The 19,898-nt window shown below is 39.5% G+C and overlaps 1 protein-coding gene across 1 annotated transcript; it reads right to left on the reverse strand.

Annotated features, from left to right (window-relative positions):
- Positions 1-18,557: 18,557 nt before the first annotated feature.
- Positions 18,558-19,496, reverse strand: LOC109698544 (olfactory receptor 2H1). The gene has a single exon (XM_020182835.2). The coding sequence runs from the start codon at positions 19,494-19,496 to the stop codon at positions 18,558-18,560; it is 939 nt and encodes a 312-aa protein (XP_020038424.1).
- Between the last annotated feature and the right edge of the window lie 402 nt (positions 19,497-19,898).

Below are 19,898 nucleotides of genomic sequence, written 5' to 3' on the forward strand. Positions count from 1 at the left end.
GATTTTGGCCTTCTGAGCCTGGCTAACCTAGCTTGAGATGATGTTCTCCAGTTCCATCCATTTACTTGCAAATGACAAAATTTCATTCTTCCTTGTGGCTGAATAAAATTCCATTGTGTATGAATGCCACATTTTCTTAATCCATTTATCTGATGGGACATCTTGGCTGTTTCCATAACTTGGCTATTGTGAATAGTGCTTCAATAAACATGGGTGTTTAGGTGTCTTTGTAATGACCTGAGTCTCATTCCTTCAGGTAGATCCCTAGGAGTGGGATTGCTAGATCATATGGCAGATCTATGTTTGGCTTTTTAAGAAGCCTCCATATTGTTTTCCAAAGTGGTTGTACTAGATTACATTCCTACCAGCAGTGTGTGAGGGTTCCTTTTTCCCTGCAGCCTCACCAACATTTATTGTGGGTGGTGTTCTTGCTGGTAGCTATTCTAACAGAAGTGAGTTGGAATCTTAGTGTGCTTTTGATGTGCATTTCCTTTATAACCAGGGATGGTGATAATTTTTTTCATGTGTTTTTGGCCATTTGGCCTTCTTCCTTTGAAAAAGTTCTGTTTAGTTCAGACCTTTTCTTTTGTTGTGCAGAAGCTTTATAATTTCATGTAGTCCCATTTTCCATCCTTTCTCTCAGTTGCTGGGCTGCTGGAGTTCTATTGAGGACATCCTTGCTTATACCTATTGCTTCAAGAGTATTCACTGCTCTTTCCTGTACTAACCACAAGTTTTCTGGTCTGATATTAAGGTCCTTAATCCACTTTAAGTTGATACTAATACAGGGTGATAGGCATGGTCTAGTTTGTTTTCTGCAGGCAGATAACCACTTTTCCCAGCAACATTTGTTGAAGAGGCTATCTTTTCTCCATCGTATATTTTTGGCACCTTTGTCAAAAATAAGGTGGGAGTAGCTGTGTGGATTCATATCTGGGTCCTCCATTCTGTTCCATTGGTCTTCATATCTGTTTTTATTGCTATGGCGCTGTAGTACAGTTTGAAGTCAGGTATTGTGATACCTTCAGCATTGCTCTTTTTGCTCAGTATTGCCTTGGCTACTTGCAGTCTTTTGTGTTTCCAAATGAACTTTAGGGTAGATTTTTCAATCTCTGTGATGAATGTCACTGGGATTTTGATGGGAATTGCATTGAACATATAATTGCTTTTGGTAGTATGGCCACTTTTACTATGTTGATTCTGCAAATCCACGAGCATGGGAGATCTTTCCACCTTCTGAGTCTTCTTTGATCTCTTTCTTCAGTGGTTTGTAGTTCTCCTTTTAGAGGTCAATTACATCCTTTGTTAAGTTTATTCCTAGGTATTTGAGTTTTTTGAGGCTATTATAAATGGAATTTGTTTTCAGGAAAACAAATTCTTTCTCAATTTGTTCATTGTCAGTGTATAGAAAGGCAACTGATTTTTGTAGGTTGATTTTGTATTCTGCTACATTGCTGAAGTTGTTATGATGTCTTGGAGTTTTTGGGTCTTTGAGGAGTATGACCATATCATCTGCCAATAGAGATACTTTGATAAATTATCTATTTGTATTCCTTTTATTTCTTCTTCTTGCCTTATTGCTCTGGCTTGGAATTCTATGACTATGTTGAATAGGAGTGGGGAGAGCGGGCCCCCTCGCTTCATTCCTGATGTTAAGGGAAATGGTTTCATTTTTTTCTCTATTAAGTATGATATTGGCTATAGGTTTGTCATGCATAGCCTTTATAATGTTGAGGTACATTCCTTCTATTCCTTGTTTTCTTAGAGATTTTATCATGAAAGGGTGTTGAGTCTTATCAAAGGCTTTTTCTGCATCTATTGAGATGATCATGTGGTTTTTGTCTTTGCTTCTTTTAATGTGCTGTATTACATTTATTGATTTTCATATGTTGAACCATCCCTGCATCCCTGGGATGAAGCTGACTTGGTCATGGTCAATGATCTTCCTGATATGTTGTTGGATTTGGTTTGCCATTATTTTATTGAGGATTTTTGCATCAAGGTTCATTAAGGAGATTGACCTGTATTTCTCCTTTTTGGATGTGTCCTTTTTGGTTTTGGGATGAGTGTAATACTGGCTCCATAGAATGAGTTAGGCAGTGTTCCCTCCCTTTCTATTTCATGGAAAAGTTTAAGGAGTGTTCATATTAGTTCTTCTTTAAACTTATGGTAGAACTTAGCAGCAAATCCATCAGGTCCTGGACTTTTTTTTGGGAGACTATTACCACTTCAATTTATAGATCTGTTTAGGTGGTTAATACCTTCTTGGTTCAGTTTTGGATGGTCATAAGTGTCTAGAAATTTGTCCATTTCTTCAAGATTTTTCAATTTATTGGAAGACAGGTTCTCAAAGTAGTCTCTGATGATTCCCTGGATTTCTTGGTGTTTGTTATCTCCCCTTTTTTTGTTTCTGATTTTACTTACTTGGGTCATTTCCCTTCTGATTTTAGTCGGATTTGCCAGGAGCTTGTTAGTCTTGTTTTTTTCAAAGAATCAGCTTTTTGTTTCATTGATTCTTTGGTTTTTTTTGGTCTCTATTTCATAATTTTGGCCCTTATTATTATTTTATTTCTCTCCTGCTTGTTTTCGGTTTGCTTGTTCTTGTTTTTTCTAGGAGTTTGAGATGTAGCATTAGGTCATAGGTCATTTATTTGATATCTTTCTGTCCTTTTAATATATGCATTCATGGCTATAAACTTTCCTCTTAGGACTGCCTTTGTTGTGTCCCATAGATTCTGGTAGGTGGTGTTTTCATTTATTAACTTCCTGGAATCTTTGATTTCCTCTCTTATTTCTTCTATAACCCACTGATAGTTGAGCAATGTGTTATTCAGCCTCTAATTATTTGCATATTTTCTGCTGTTGTTTTTGTTACTGAGTCCTAGTTTTATTGCATTGAGGTCAGATAGAATGCAGGGAGTTATTTTTATTTTCTTATATTTGCTGAGGCTTGCTTTGTGCCCTAAGATGTGATCAATTTTGGAGAAGATTCCATGGGCTGCTGAGAAGAATGTATATTGTGTTTTTGTTGGGTGAAACATTCTGTAGACATCAGCTAGGTTCATTTGATCTATGGTGTCATTTAGTTCTAGGATTTCTTTGATTTTTTTGTTTGGATGACCTATCTATTGGTGATAGAGGGGTATTAAAGTCTCCCACTACCACTGTGTTGGAGTCTATGTGGGCTTTAAAATCTTTTAGTGTATGTTTGATGAAACTGGGTGCACTGACATTGGGTGCATGTAGGTTGATAATTGTTATTTCCTTTTGATGTAGTGCTCCTTTTATTAGTATGAAGTAGCCTTCTTTGTCTCATTCAACCAATGTAAGTTTGAAGTCTATTTTGTCTGATATAATTATTGCTACTCCTGCCTGTTTTCAGGGGCTATTGGCTTGGTAAATCTTTATCCAGCTTTTCACCCTAAGCCAGTGTTTATTTCTGTCAATAAGATGGTTCTCTTGACAACAACAGATTGTTGGACCTTCCTTTTTGATTCAGTTTGCCAAACAGTGTATTTTGATGAGGGAGTTGAGTATGTTGACATTCAGTGTTAATATTGATAGGTATGTGGTGATTCCTGCCATTTAGTTGTTTTTGCTGTTTAAGGATTTGTGTGCAGCAGGATCAATGCTACTCTGATTGCTTTTTTTTTTTTTCTTCTGTGGTTTGGTATCATATTTTAAAGTTTTGTGATTTGAATGTGTTCTTCCTCACACAAGTGGAAACTTAATACTTCCAAACAGGTGTTGGGGGATGTGTCCTAAGGGAAGATGCTTAGGTATGAGGGTTCTGACCCCATGAATGTATTAATGCCATTATTATGGCAGTGGGTTCCTTATATAATGACAAAACTGACTCCCTACTGCCCTCATTCTTATGCATTCTGCCATGGGATGATGTGGCAATAAGGCCCTTGCCAGATACCAGCCCCTGGATCTTGGACTTAGTCTCTAGAACTTTTGAGAAATAAAATTTTCTTTATAAACTACCCAATCTCTGGTATTTTGTTATAACAGAACAAAACCAGACTGAGACAACCAGTCATCAGGGACTTGATTTCTTTTTTCACTATTATATTCCTAAGGATCATCCATATTACTCTTTGCACCTATAATTCATCTTTTCACTGCTGATTGTCTACAATTTAAAGAATTTATTCCTCTTTCATTGAGGGGCATTTGTGTTGATTCCCTCTGGCATATTCAATTTTGAAATGTAGTGCCAAATTGTCCTCCTTTGTTTTCTTCAAATCTTTTCTCTCTCCTTTCCTTCTGGGACTTCCATTATGTATATGTTGGTATCCTTGCTGATATTCCACAGATCTCTTAGATGATCATATTTTCCTCAATTTTTTTCTTTACTGTTCTTCAAACTTAAAATCTGTTTTTATGGTTTTTTTTTTCTGGTTTTGAAATGGGGTGTTGCTATATAGCCCAGGCTTGCCTCAACGTTCCAATCTTCTCACCTCAGCCTCCTGAGTCCTGAAATTACAAGGATGTGCCATGATGCCTACCTGGTTATTATATCTTTCAAACTGTGGGTTTTAAGAAGAGGAACATGACACAAAGATAGGTTAAAAAAACATAAACCACACTGAACTACTGTGATGCCAGTGGACCTCCTTAAATCCCCACCATCCCAGTGGACCAAATGCAGCTGCCTTCTGTACCAGCACATGGAATCCTCTGCCTCCACATTTGTTTTTCCACTCACCATTTCAATAAAAAATTAAGTATTTGCAAGTTTATCATTGAATGAGAACTATTCCAACATGCTACAAAAATGCCATCTTATTTGCTGAATTTTAAAGAGGGGGCTAAGAGTAGATGATACTTAAAGAGTAGTAGAGAAATTGTTTCCTTTGCTTCACTCTGATTTTAGAGAATAGAACTGTGCCCTGAGGGACTATGGATGTAAAAAAATGCCCCAAATATGTGCCATATACTACTGTTTAAGAAAAGTTTGTAAAAAGAGAAAAAGAAAAAAGAAAATAAAAAAGAAAAGTTTATGACATGGAATATATTTAGATTATAAAGTTAAACAAAAAGGATACAAAATTGCATATTCTGTATGATCTTAACCATGTAAAACCCAACCAAAATACACCCTATATAAGACTGAAAGAAAATAGTTTAAAAGGTTAATACTGGTTGTATTTAACTAGTGTATTTACAGTGGTCTTTGTTCTTCCTGCTATTTTTCTGTCTTTTCTAATTTTACTTCTACTAGATTAATAAACTATTATTTTAAAAAAGTAAGTCTGATAGAAATACTGAATTTGAGTTTTTAAGTTCAGCCTGCAAGAAAGGATGTGTACATTTATTAAACTATAAACACTCCAGGTTATTTCATAAACCCACTGTTAGGAGTAACTGGCCTGAGGGTGGAGGGGTTCTAACTCTTTTCTAGCCAGATAAAAAGGGGGACCAGGTCCTGCTGAAGAAAAATGCTGAGCCAAATAGAAACGTCATGCTTTCAGAAGTTATTGAAATACCACACCCAGCAACAATTTATCAGTTTAAGAGCTCTTTAATACTAGGATTAAACATGAGATTGCTCTTTTCAGCTATTTTCTGTGTAGATGTTACCAAAACTCTATTATCAAAACAAAAAGCAAACTGAAAATCACTACTACCACCACCAAAATACTATTCTCTCAGTTACTATGAAAAGCTAAGCTTGGTTTAGAAACACAAAAAAACAGCAAGGCAACATGAGTGGATCAAGAGAAGTGTGAGACTTAGAAAATTAGAAAAAGTGCTATTAAATTGATTCCCTTCAATGCCTCTGTTTCTTGTACACTTTAAGGCCTCCCATCCCCCCCAGTAAAAAAAAAAAAGATGCCAATCCTCCCAACACTTTCTACAAATCATCCATAGGTTTGCTAACGTGACAAAAACTGGAAGCTCATTGTTCGGCATTGGGGCCTCAAAGAGGAGAAAGCCCTGTTCCTGTCCAAGGACATATCAGTCTCCCCAGAGTGGTAGGTGGGCACATTATCACCCACAAGGCATCAAGAGCAGATGCCAAAGGAGAGTGGTGGGGTGGCTCATGGCTGTAATCCTAGCTTCTTGGGAGGCTGAGATCAGGAGGATGGCAGTCTAAGACCAGCCCCTGCAAAAAGTTCTCGACGGCATGGCGTGCCTATTATCCCAGCTATGGTGGGAAGCCAAAACGCTGCAATTCTCACTGAATTACTTATACAAGCATCCTCACACTGAAACTTTCTTTACTTGCAAAAACCAACTAGTTTCTCCCGTTGAGTACTTCTATAAAGGGGAGGTATATTAAGCGATGCTTTGGGATGTTTGCCTTTACACATCACAACACCTAGTTATGCTAAGATACTTTGAAACCGACAATAAGTGATCAGTCCCATATCTGGATCAACATTCATTGGTATCAGCAAAAACTGCAGGAATGCTAATTTCAATTAAATTCTTCAGTCTCCTCTTCTGACTGCTGATTTGCAATGTGTTGCTGTGTCAATCGCTCCAGGTCTTTTTGCGCATTTGGGTGGTCTTCCAAATCTTTATAGAGTGACATAATAATATTCAGTTTCCTGTAGTTCTCAGGCTTGACTAGGCTTCAGACACCCTGGAGGCACCCCTCTTTTAGGGTATACACTGGCAGTGTGATGTTGGCAAAATAGGCTGCCCATCAACATTGGGAGACAGCACAAGTAATTCAGCCTGGTTAGCCAGAAGCCCATCGTTTTTCCCCTCATCTCTGTGGATGCGGCAACCTATGGCCGGTCGCAGCGTCGGGAAGGACTGGAGCTCGCGGTGGAAGCGGATCCACAGCGGCAGCACCACGTGCGGACTGCGGTTGCTGAAGAGCGGGTGTGCACGCGCGAATCCACCGAGCGCAAAACCGGCTGCAGTTGCCCGGCCTCCATCTCCTCCTTGGGCCCCCCTCCCTCCCCGCCTCCGTCTCTTACTTTTCCGAGGCCACGACTCCTCTGTAGCCGATTCTTCTGGACCGGACTCTCGGCTCGGTCTCCATCAAGCGCCCTCCTTAGCCTCTTCCGGATTTCCCGATTCCGGGGAAGCTGAGACAGCTGGAGCCTGGTTGCCTTGGGATTCGCTCGCCAGACACGGCGCAGCGCGGCGTGCGTGGGTACGTACGAGCGTACGTGCGCGCTCCCGACAGGCTTGCGTACGCTTCGCAACTTTGGAGAAAATAACCCCTTGCTTGAATGGCAAGTTCTCGAACTCGCCAAAATGGTCGGCTTCCTTTTTAATGGTGTTTTTTGCTTGATGAATTATTGTTGCTATATGTCTCTTTACTTCTCTGAACATATATGTAATAACTGCTTTGACATCTTTCTGTACATTTGGGATCCCTCAGAAAGCTGCCCCTTCCCATGTATGTGTCACACTTTCATAGTTCTTTGCATGTTTCATATTCTTTGTTGTTAAAAATTGAACATTTTAGACAATATTGTAGCAACTCTCAGTTGTAATCACCCTTCTTCTAAGGAGTGGTGGTTATTGCTATTGTTTGTTGTTTAATTACTTTTGTAGACAAATTCTGTGAAATCTGTTTCCCTTGCTGTGTGTAGCCATGTTGTTTACATTTTGTGATGACTCAGCTTTAAGAAAAAAGTTAAAAAATTATTTTTGACTTCATCATTTTATATGTTGGTGCTGGGGATTGAACCCAGGGCAAAAAGCATGCTAAGCATGTGCTCTACCATTGAGCTACACCCCCAACTTTATTTAATTTGAGACAGGTGCGCCCTGTAGTCCAGGCTGGCCTGAACTCATGATTGTCCTGCCTGAGTATCCAGAGTGCTGGGTTTATAGTGTCACCAAACTCAGCCCAACCTTATTTATTTATTTATTTACTTACATTAGTGTAAATAAATTGTACAAAGGAGTGTAGTTGTGATTTTTGCATATATGCACAAAATGTACTTTGATCAGATTCACCCCCTCTAGTGCTCTTTCTTAGCAACCCTCCTGGCCTCTTTTACAGCAGTCTTTAGCAGGTTTCATTATGTTGTTTTCATGTTTATAATGTACTTTTATCACATTCACCCCCATGATCCTCTTCTTTTCTCCTCTCCCCTTCCAGTGCCCCCCGCTCCAACAGTCCCCTTTTTACAATATATTATTAGCTTTTTTTAGGTCTAGATTCTGCATGAGTGAAAACATGAGCTATTTGTTTTTCTGAGCTGGGCTTATCTCATTCAACATGATGAGCTCCAGTTTCCATTTTTCTGCAAACAACATAATTTCATTCTTTGTTGCTGATTAATATTCCATTGTGTGTATGTACCACATTTTTTAAGCCATTTATTAGTTGTTGGGCACCTAGGCTGATTCCATAGCTTGGCTATTATAAATAGTGCTGCAATAAACATGAGTGTGCAGTTCTCTCTCTTGTATGTTGACTTATATTCCTTTGGATATATGCTGAAGAGTTCACCTTCTTTTTAATTTTTTATTTGCAGTACTTGGGGTTGAACTCTGAGCCTTGGGTTTGCTTGGCAGGTGCTTTATCACTTGAGCCACTCTGGCAGCCCTTTGACTTTGTATTTTGAACCTGGGCTTCTGTCTACCTCCCCAGGGAAATCAAATCTTTTTGGTCAGTGATTGGCGGTTTAGAGGTTGTGCTTAAATATCTTGAGCCGTAAGGCTCACCCTTTGCCGATGACTTGAGAAATGTTTTCAGAGTCCAAGCAGTTTACAAGTTTGCACTGGCTTTATTTTCTGTCCTTATGTTCAACCAGGAATAGGTGATACAGTAGGGCTCTCTATGTGTGGGCAGTAGTACACTCATAGGCACGGCATAGCCAGAGACATGTAGAACCTTATTGAAGCCTGCTTTGGTTGATTTGTTATCTACAGTACCCTGTTCAATTTCTGGCTTGTTGCTAATATAGTTTCAGATAACTGGGACCCAGTAGGTTCTTGGTCTTGCTGAAGGAAGAATTCAGGGACAGATACACAGAAGAGTTTTGCAGAGTGAGGTTTATTTATTTATTTACTTTTTGGTGGTACTGGGGTTTGAACTCAGGGCCTTGCACTTGCTAGGCAGGCACTCTACCACTTGAGCCACGCCCCTAGCCCATTTTGCTATCATTGTTTTTGAGAAAGGGTCTCACATTATGTCAGAATGGACTGTGAACCTCCTGTTTATGCTTCCTGCATAACTAGGATGACAGGTATGTACCACCATGTCCAGCTCTTATTGGTTAAGATGGGGGTCTCTCAAACTTTTTTGCCCAGACTGATTTTAAACTGTGATCCCTCCCAATCTCTTTCTCTTGAGTATCTATGGTTACAGGTATGAGCCACTGTGCCTGGAATGAGGTTTATTTAAAGCAATAAAAGCAAAGGAAAGTACACCTTCAGAGAAAATTGAGAGTAGGCAACTTGACCAAGCAGTCAAATACATTGAACTTTCAGGGTATCAGGGATTTTTATAATCACTGCTTAATGCTTTTGCTAATAGGATGTACATAATTGAGGAGTTTATTAAGAAAAGGGAAGCATTTCTCTGGAAAGGGCTGTCTGGGGAGGAGACTTCCTACCTACAAGGTCCAGTCAGAACCAAGTTGACAATTTGTAAGGTGGCACACACATAAAACCACATCTTTAATTATATGATAATGAGATCTTTGCTTGTCCTTTGTACAGACTTCTGCAGACTTTTTGCAGAAATAGAACAAAAGCTACAAGGTACAGGTTGTGTCACTGAGGTGTTAAAACCAGGGAGAAAAGACTAAATGGGTATTGACAGTTTATTGCCTGTCTGCTGTGGTTTTTCCTGTTTCTTATGGGTGGTTTCTGTTGGGCCCAACCCTATCTCCTGCTTTTCATGACTGATGGACCTGTTAGTCCCTTGCTTGCCCCAGATAGTATTGCACCCTCATTAATGTTGCTATTTCCTAATTGTTTGCCACTGAGATCCTTTGTGCTTTTGATAATGCCCCAGATATGGATTTTATTTTTGCTCTCTGCTCCAAATAAAGTCAATGTCAGCAGAGCTCTAGATCCCTAAGGCCTGCCCCCCTCAATAGTGTTTCAATGCTATGGAGCAGGAGCATAGGTGGGAACAGCCTCAGACTAAAATGCCACAAACTTATACTGTTCTTACTGAGATTCAGTGGATTTTCTTGAATAGACTCTGCAACTTCTTGTATACCTTTGGTTAATTCTGAGAGTCCTGAAATGGTGATATTTACTTTGTCCAGATATATTGATTTGGGGGAAGAGGATTTGCCAAGCTTCCCTCTCAGTTACTCTTTGTCTACTGAATTTTGACTCCAGCCATCAGCAAATAAGAATTAAATGTAGGTTTTGGATTGAGTTTGGTTTGCATTTCTTTTCTGGGGAAGGGTGAGGTAGGGGTTGAGATGGGGATGTTGGCAAAGACCAACATCCAAGGGTTCTCCTGCCTACATTTATCCCCTGAACCTCTTCTTGCTCTTGCTCCTAAGGCTCCCTTCAGTTTCATCTACTCTGCTTATGTATTCTCAATTAATTAATTTTACGGTGAAGGGGATCAAATCCAGGGCTTTGCACATACTAGGCAAGTACCATACCACTGAACTACATCTCAGTCATACTTTGCTTATCCTTCTCTCATTTTTTCCTTTCTTTCAACATATACTTCTCCTATAACATACACACTAATATCTAATAAGAAGGCAACATATTTCAAAATGTCTTTTACAGCAGAATGTAGCAGATGCTTACTAAATGCTTGCCTTTTTCACTTACTTTTTAAAAATTTTTGGCAGCACTGGGGTTTGAACTCAGGGTCTCACGTTTGCTATGCAGGAACTCTTACCCCTTGAGCCACTCCACCAGCCCTCATTTACTTGTTTACTCACTGATAAATACAGTTATCCCTTGGTATCTATATGGGATTAGTTGAAGGACCCCTTTACACACCCCTGTACAAATACAAAAATTAACAAATGCACATTTCTTTATATAAAATGGTATAGTATTTGCATATAACCTATGAACATCCTCTTGTATATGTTAAATCATCTCATTATTACTTATAATACCTAATACAATGTAAATGCTATATAAACTGATGTGTGCCAAGTGTGGTGGTATAATATCAGCAGTAGGAGCAATGCTACTGCTACCAGCAATGGTGAGGAGAAGGCGATCCTAGACTACATGGCAAGACCCTGTGTACCAAAACAATACTAAACAAAAAAAACAAACATCTCCCTCCATTGTATTGTTTAGGGAATGGTGACAAGATAAAGAAGGTCTGTACACATTCAGTACAGACACAATTTTTTCAAATATTTTTGATCTGTGGTTGAATCCATAGATACAGAACCCATGGATATGGAGAGCTGACTGTATCTACTATTCCAGACACTGAGAATATACAGATAAGTGAGACAAAATTCTGACCTTCGATATCCTTACTGTCTACTATAAAGGTAGACAATTAAAAGATGATTCTATTACTCATGAGAAATGCTTTGCATTTTAAGTGGTAGAGTTGAAATTCTTTTTTTTAAATTTTTTTTATTATTCATATGTGCATACAATGCTTGGGTCATTTCTCCCCTCTGCCCCCACCCCCTCCCTTTCCACCTACTCCTCCCCCTTCCTCTCCCCCCACCCCCTCGATCCCGGCAGAAACTATTTTGCCCTTATCTCTAATTTTGTTGAAGAGAGAGTATAAGCAATAATAGGAAGGAACAAGAGTTTTTGCTAGTTGAGAAAAGGATAGCTATACAGGGAGTTGACTCACATTAATGTCCAGTGCATGTGTGTTACCTTCTAGGTTAATTCTTTTTGATCTAACCTTTTCTCTAGTTCCTGGTAGAGTTGAAATTCTAAGGAGAGGGAATGGCATGTTTAAAGGCTGGAGGTGACTAAGATCTTGGTAGTCAAGTCGTGGAAGATGGGGATGGCAGAGTCAGGCAAGAAAATGACTAATCTAGGAGTCTAGCTCTGTGTTTAATAACAAGGGGAATTCATTTATTCTAAGACCTCTTTGATTCCAGTCCACACTGCCCCCCCTATTGAAGATATGTGGAAACTGATGGACCATAGGAGAAGAAAAATCTAACCTACCCACAGTTAGGTCAGAATCTCCTCATTGCCTTGCTGCCAGGCTTCCCCATGACAAGGAGCTTCTGGACTGATTGGATCCTCCACTTGATTCTTACAACAAAGAAAATTCAGGGGTGTTGGGCACCTTTGAAAGAACTGGAAATTAGCACTCAGTAATAATGCCGATGGTGATGTTACTGCCACATTTTTCAAAGCACTTTGCATCAACTTTATTATCTGAATACTATTATTAGACTCTGTCTTTGTTTTCAGATGAAGAAATGGAAACAGAGACAAGTTAAATAATTTACTCAGGATAATACAACCAGAGCTGAGACTTGAACCCAAGGAGGCTGGCTCTAGTGTCATGCCCTAAGTATATTTTATCATCATCATTCCATTAGACATCTGAGACCAGAGCTTGCTCTTTGTGAACAACTTCTCCTCTTCAGATAAGTAAGTTAAACTTCTCTTTTGGTGTCACTGGAGATAGAAAAGAAGACATGGTGGAAAGGATCCCAGGACTCCCATCTCATTTAGAGAAGTAGTTCATTAATTCTGCCAGGACTCTGGGGCGTCACAGCCCACAGAGAATTCTTAATTAGTTTAGAAGGGAGGAGAGGATTCAAGGAAACAGCATGGTAAATAAAACCATGGTAAATAAAAAGGTCACTCTCTGCTCCTCTGCATCACTGGGGAGTACAATGATATGTTCTCTCTTTCTCTGTCAGCAATGCTGGAGTTTGAACTCAGGGCTTTGTACTTTCTAGGCAGTTGCTCTACCACTTGAGCCCAAAACAGAAGATTAAAAATATATATTTTTTGGTGGTATTGGGCTTTGAACTCAGGGAACTCAGAGCTTCAGGTGCTCTACAGCTTGAGCCACTCTAACATTCTGACACTGTTTTTTTAATGCCATCCTCTTGAGTGTCTCATCCTTTTCTCTCAAGCCTCATTTGAACACATTCAATACTCTATTATTTTTTATTTCATGTTAAAATTGAGATATAGTTTATATATAATAAAATATGTGGCTTTTAAGTGGATAGTTTGGTAAATTTTGATAAAATAGAAAATACCTCTATCACCCTACAGCTTTCCCCTTGCTTCTTTTCTAGATACTCAGCCCTGCCACTTTTGTCCAAAAGCAACCACTATCAAGATTTCTGTCCATAGTTTAGTTGTGCCTCCTCTGTGATTTCATACAAATGGAAAATATAACATGTACTCCTTTGGGTCAGGCTCCTTTCAGTCACCATAATGTTTATCTCTCTCTCTTTTTTTGTGGTTGATCTGTGTCATTTCATGTACAGTAGCTTATTTATATTTTATTATTATTATTATTTTTTATTTATTGTGGTACTGGAGTTTGAACTCAGGGCCTACACCTTGGGCCACTCCACCAGACTTTTTATTTATTTTTTTTGTGAAGGTTTTTTTTTTTGAGATAGGGTCTCTTGACCTATTTTCCCAGGCTGATCTCTGCCTCCAGAGTAGCTGGGATTACAGGCATGTGCCACAGGTGCCCAGGTGCTCATTTATATTTAAAAAATCAACTTAATTGGAGTATAATTTACATCCAAGAACTCACACACATTTTAAGTATAAAGTTCAATAAGTTTTGACAAGTGGATCTATTTGGATTGCCATTGCTATAGTTTAGAAGTGTCCTCCCAAAGTTCATGTGTTAATAGCTTGGTTGCCAGCTTCTGGCACTATTGGGAGGTGGTGGAACCTTGAGGAGATGGAGTCTAGTTAGAGGAAGTTGGATCATTAAGGTTATGCACTTGCAGGAGATTGAGACCATAGCCCCTTCATGTTTTGCTCTTTGCTTCCAAGCTTCCATGAGGAAAATTGGCTTCCTCTGCCACACACTCCCACCTTGATATACTGCCTTGTCACAGGACCAAAGCAACACGGCCTAGCCACCATAGACTGAAATCTCTGAAACTGAGCCAAAATGAACATCTCCTCCTTTCAGTTAATTGTCTCAGGTATTTTCTCACAGTGATAGAAGCTGACTAATACAGTTACAACCCTATTGGAGACAAAGCATTTCCATGATCCTAAAAAGTTCCCACATGCCCTGCCCCAGGCAATCCATTATCTGATTTCTATTAAACTAGGTTAATTTTCTCTGTTGAAAAACTTTCTGCAAATGGAATCAGATGGTACATATTCTTTGTTCCTGGCTTTTTTTTTCTGATGGTACTGGAATTTGAACTCAGGTCCTCATGTTTGTTATCTAGGTGCTCTACCACTTGAGCCACTCTGCCAGCCCCATTTTGTGTTGGGTTTTCTTGAGATAGGGTCTTGCAAACTATTTGCCGGGGATGACTTTGAACTGTGATCTTCCTGATCTCTGCCCATTGAGAAGCTAGGTTTACAGGCATGAGCCTATGGCACCTGGCTGTTTCTGGCTTCTTTTGTTTAGCTTGTGATTAATTTCATTCATGGTGACTCATATATTGAAGCTTGCTTTCTTACTGAGGCTATGACACAATGTGTTTACCCATTCATCTGTTCATGCATTGTTTCCAGTTTGGGACTATTATGAAAAAAAAAAACTAGTATGAACAGTTGGTAGAGGTCTTTGTGTGGACACATTTCTTTTATCATGGGTAAATACCTATAAATGAAATTTCTGGGTCATGTGATGTCTGTTTATTCATTTTGTGTGTGTGTGTGTGCATGCTAAGCATGTGCTTTATCATGGAGCTTCATGTACAGTCTGATGTCTGTGCATGATTCTTTATCTTTGTAAGAAACTGCTAAACTATAGGGATGTGTCATTTACTGTCCCTCCAGCAATATAAGAGAGTTTCAGATTTATTGTTGGTTTTCTTTATTCCTATCAGTAACGACTTCTGGATAGTTATTAATTATCTCTCTATTATAGTCATTATTTATTTTGTTGTTTAAATTGTCTCAGATTTGACTGCTGAGAACTCATTTAATTTGGCTACTTTGAATTTTTAAAAAATTGTCCCCATAATTTTTTGAGCACTTCCTTACTTTATGGCACCATACAATATTACAGCCTTGTCTTGTCTCTCTCTCTCTCCTTTTTATTGAGATGATCTCACCATGTAGGCCAGGGTGGTCTCAAACTCATAATTCTCCTGCCTCTGCTTCTGCCTCTCAAGTGCTACTACACCTGGCCCTCTCTTTTTTATTTCTGAGCTCATCCATCTCTCCAAAGACTTCTGGTGCTTTTTATTGGAGAGTGGTATTTAGAAACTAAGCTGATTGCTACTGTGGTATCACTGTTCCTAGGCTCTGTGAGCTAGCACGTGTATAATATCATATATACTCATATATATATTTCTGTAGTTATCTATTTGCATATCTTAAATACTATGAGTTCATAATGGTGCCTTTAAACCCCATTCAACACCGCAGGCTTCATTTTAGCCTCATCACTTTTCCATATTTCTTTTCTCCAGCATTGAGAAACTTGGTTCTCGTTATTCTCAGTATATTTAATTATTCAATTAGATACACATAAGGTAATTTCAAGCCATACTTCTGCGAAAAAACAAATTCTTAGAGTGCAATGTTTGTGAACAGTCCCTTTTGTTTTTATAGTATCCAGTCAAAATACTGTTTTACAAAGTTACTTATGTTATTTCTTTTTTCCTTATTCAGTGTGTTTATGTTGTTCACATATAATGTAGTTAGATTATTTCCTTCCTTTCTTCTTTATTTTTTGATAGGATATCATATGTAGCTCAGGTTGGCCTCAAACTCATGATCTTCCTGCCTTAGCCTCCTGGGATTACAAGCATGCACCACCATGCCTGGCTTAGACTTTTTCTTCACTTCATTTTCAGATGGTTTGTTACAAGTGTGTAGAAGTACAACTGATTATTGAATATTGACCCTATGTCCTGTAACCTGTCAATCTCATTTGTTAGTTGTAATAGCTTTCTTTAGGTAATTCCTTAAGATTATCTATATGCAAGATATACAAGATCATGTCATCTACAAATAGACATGATTTTGCTTCTTTTCAATTTGATTTCCCTTGCTTTCTTAGGTATTTGCTCTTTCTACAACTTTTTCTACAAGGTTGAGTAGTTGTGATAAGAACAGTCATCTTTGTCTTATTATTCACTTTAGGGGGGAAAGGATCTAGTTTCTCACCATTAATTATTGTTAGATGTGTGCAGATTTTTTGTAGACATTCTTTATCAGGTTAAAGTTCAGAATTGCCAAAACGAATGCTGAATATGAGGAATGGGAGTTAATGACTTTCACTATCATCTGAAGTGAGGTTTGATGAATGTATCTGGTAAGACCAAGGTTGCTATGGAGGAGTAGTTCCTTATTTGGGCTCCAAGACTCTAGAGGTTGAAAAGGCTATTGTCTTAGGTCATTGACAAGGAGTACAAAGGCTCCACTAATGCCTCTCATTTTAACCTTAAGAGTATGTATATGTTTTCTTTTTCTTTCTGGGTTTCTTGGTGGAGAAGGAAAGAAATACTATAAGTAAAATACAGTCATGTGGACTGGGGGTGTAGTTCAGTGGTAGAGTGCTTGCCTAGCATGTGTGAGGCCCTGGGTTCGATACCCAGCATTGCAAACAAAAAGCCAACTGTTGCCTAATAGTGGCAATATGTTCTGAGAAGTGCATCAAAAGGTGATCTCATTATTGTGTGGACAGCATACAGTGCACTTATTCAAACTAAGATAAATGCCACATCAGGAGGAAGTATAATCTCTGGGACCACCATTATATATGTGGCCCGTTGTGGACAGAAACAGCATTTTGTGCATGACTATAGTCAAACTTCCCCTAATATTCCACTTTTATTTTAATCTCAAGAAAATTGTTATTGGTGACTATGGTGTGACAATAGTTATATACAACAGATTGCTAGATTGAAAATCATATGGTCTCTATTTTCATTTTAATAATCGATTATGTGTATTTATATGAGATGACGACTTGGCTGAATTTTAGTTCCCATTTCTTCTGGCTATGACTTGAGGATAAAGGAAGAAAGGAAAAGTTAAAGAGGAACAGTATGAAGAGGGGAAAGTGACGAGAAAGGACCTTGAGGAAGAGGGGAAGAAGACATGTGCTATGAATTGAATGCTTATGTACCTTCCAAATTCATATGTTGAAATCATAACCCTTTAGAAGATTGTGTTTGGAGCTGGTTATTAGGTCTTGAGGGAAGAGCCCTTGTGATTGGCAGCAATGTCTTTACAAAAGAGACCAAGCTGGGTGTGGTGCTGCATACCTGTCATCCCAGCATTTGGGAGACTAAGGGAGGAGAATCACAAGTTCAAGGCCACCCTGGGCTACATAGTGAGGCCCTGTCAGAGAGAGAGAGGGAGAGAGAGAAGAAAGAGAGAGGAGGGAGGGAGAGAGAAAGAAGAAGGGAGGGAGAGATAGAGATAGATAGAGAGACTAGAGAGCTAGCCTTTTTCATTATATGTAGACACAGCAAGAAGTCACCATCTGTGAGTCAGAAGGTAGGGTCTCACTAGACATGGAATCTGTCCTGATTCTGGACTTTGCAGTCTTTAGAACTTTGAGAAATACATTTTTGTTATTTGTAAGCTACTGAGTTTATGGTATTTTGTTATGGCAGCTCAAATGGACTAAGGCAACATGGTAGGAACCAGAAATAAAGACAGAGTGATGTTGATGACTATCAAATACATCCATAAAAAGCAAGTCAAGGCTAAGGCCTTATTTGGCCAGTAAAGATGTAATAAGCCACTCTTAAATTCAGACAGTTTATTATTCACATACAAAGGAAAAGCCAAAAGCTAGGAAAAGTTTTCTGGGTCCTTGTCTAACATCCCCCAAAAGACAACATTGAATCAAAAGGGACAATATGACTGCAGCAGTGTTGTGGAATATCCCGATGAAGGGTAAACATTTCCAGATTGTAGCTAATTCTCATTATATCATGTACTATATGCTAAAGTTATAGGGCAGAAAGATTCATGCTCTATGAGAACCAGGGAGGCAATAAGGAGCTATCTTATTACAGCCTCCCAGGGGATATAGGGAGGAGAGAGAGAGATGGCCTTGAGGCAGGTCCTAACAATTTCAGAGAACCAAAAAGTATTTTTTCAAGTCTCAGATTAGCTGTGGCTTAAGCCTTTGCTCACATGGTCCATGTAGCTATGCGCAAGACCTCTAGAATGTCATGATGGAATGGATCCCCTACACTAACATGGCAGAGAGAGATAATATAGCCAGAAATGGGCATGATGGAGTTAGGGACTCTATAGAAATGAACGCAGTAAAAACAGGATGGAGAGGGGAGGAAATATTAATAAGAATTGACAGATATGATAGTGTTTGAATTTAAGATATTTTAAGGAAATACCTACTTCTCTCTTTCTCTCTCTCCCTCCCTCCCTCTCCCTCTGTCCCTGTCTCATACCACATAGTCACACTGACCCACTGACCCACTTGGGGAACTCAGCACTTTTACAAATTATGACCAAACTGTTTTAAATTTAGAAATACATTAAGTACTTCTCCCTCAGCTCTCCCTGGACTCTTCATCCTTCCCCAGAAACCTCCAGAATGCCCTCTTTACCTCCTTGTTCCTCAGGGCATATATGAGAGGGTTAAGAGTAGGCGTGCCCACTGCATAGAAGAGACCAAAGAACTTGCCTCTGTCTTGGGCATAGGGATTTTTGGGCTGGAGGTAGACAGCAATGACTGAGCTGTAGAAGAGAGTGACAACCATGAGATGGGAGGAGCAGGTCCCAAAAGCCTTTTTCCATGCTACAGCCGAGTTAATCCTTAGCACTGCTCTGGCAATGGCACTGTAAGACACAAGGATGAGGCTGAGAGGCACAACCACGAAGATGACACTGGACACAGCCAACTGTATCTCATTAAACGTGGTGTCCCCACATGACAGTCGAATTAGAGAAGGAACTTCACATAAAAAGTCATCTATCTTCCGGTGGGGACAGAAGGGCAGGTGGAGGGTGGGTGGTGTCTGGACTATGGATTGGACCAGACCCATAACCCAGGCCACAGCTGCCAGTTGCCGGCACAGACAAGGGTGGATGATGGAGACATAGTGGAGAGGTTGGCAGACAGCCACATAGCGGTCAAAGGCCATCACTGTCAGGAGGATGCACTCAGTGGTCCCCAGAGACAGGAAAATAAAGAGTTGGACAGAACAGCCTAGGAAGCTGATAGTCTTCACAGGGCCCCAGAGGTTGACAAGCATCTGAGGGACACAACTTGTAGTGAAGCAGAGGTCCAAGAAGGAGAGGTTGCAGAGGAAAAAGTACATTGGATTATGGAGCCTGGGGTCCAGCATAGATAGCAGGATAATGAGTGTGTTGCCCATCAAGGTCAGGAGGTAGGAAGTTAAGACAACCACAAAAAGAGTTTTTTCCAGTTGTGGGTATTCTGAGAAGCCCAGAAGGAGGAAGCCCACTGGGGAACTTTGGTTAACCATGGCCTGTTCCTGTCCTCTCAGACCACTATGTTTCAATGTGTTGTATAAAAGTTCACCATAGGTGCTTGTCAGATGATGCCAAGTGGACGTTTCACCTCTGCCTCTGCTCTCCCAGGCACAACACCCTCCAGCAGCAGCTGGAGGAAATCAAGGGTGGATAGATGGAGCCTCACACTAGTGCCTCTTGACTTCTTGGTTGAGGGCAAAGAAAGCTGGTGTAAAATAATAGGCTAATTTACTACTCTTCATTACTTCAAAAATAACTTATTAAGCATCTATTTTGTTCAAACTACTGTGATACTTCTGAAAATTCTACTATCTTTCTAGGAACAATTAGCAAAGAGATCCTTTTGATAGAATTTCTCCACTCAACATACCTATGCAGGGTTATTTTCTGTTCTG

This window comes from Castor canadensis, chromosome 8, assembly GCF_047511655.1.
Source record: "Castor canadensis chromosome 8, mCasCan1.hap1v2, whole genome shotgun sequence".
NCBI classification, from domain to species: domain Eukaryota; kingdom Metazoa; phylum Chordata; class Mammalia; order Rodentia; family Castoridae; genus Castor; species Castor canadensis.

What these genes read in the sequence shown, in the direction of transcription:
- LOC109698544 (XM_020182835.2), bottom strand. Translation starts at nt 19,496, where the DNA reads ATGGTTAACCAAAGTTCCCCAGTGGGCTTCCTCCTTCTGGGCTTCTCA.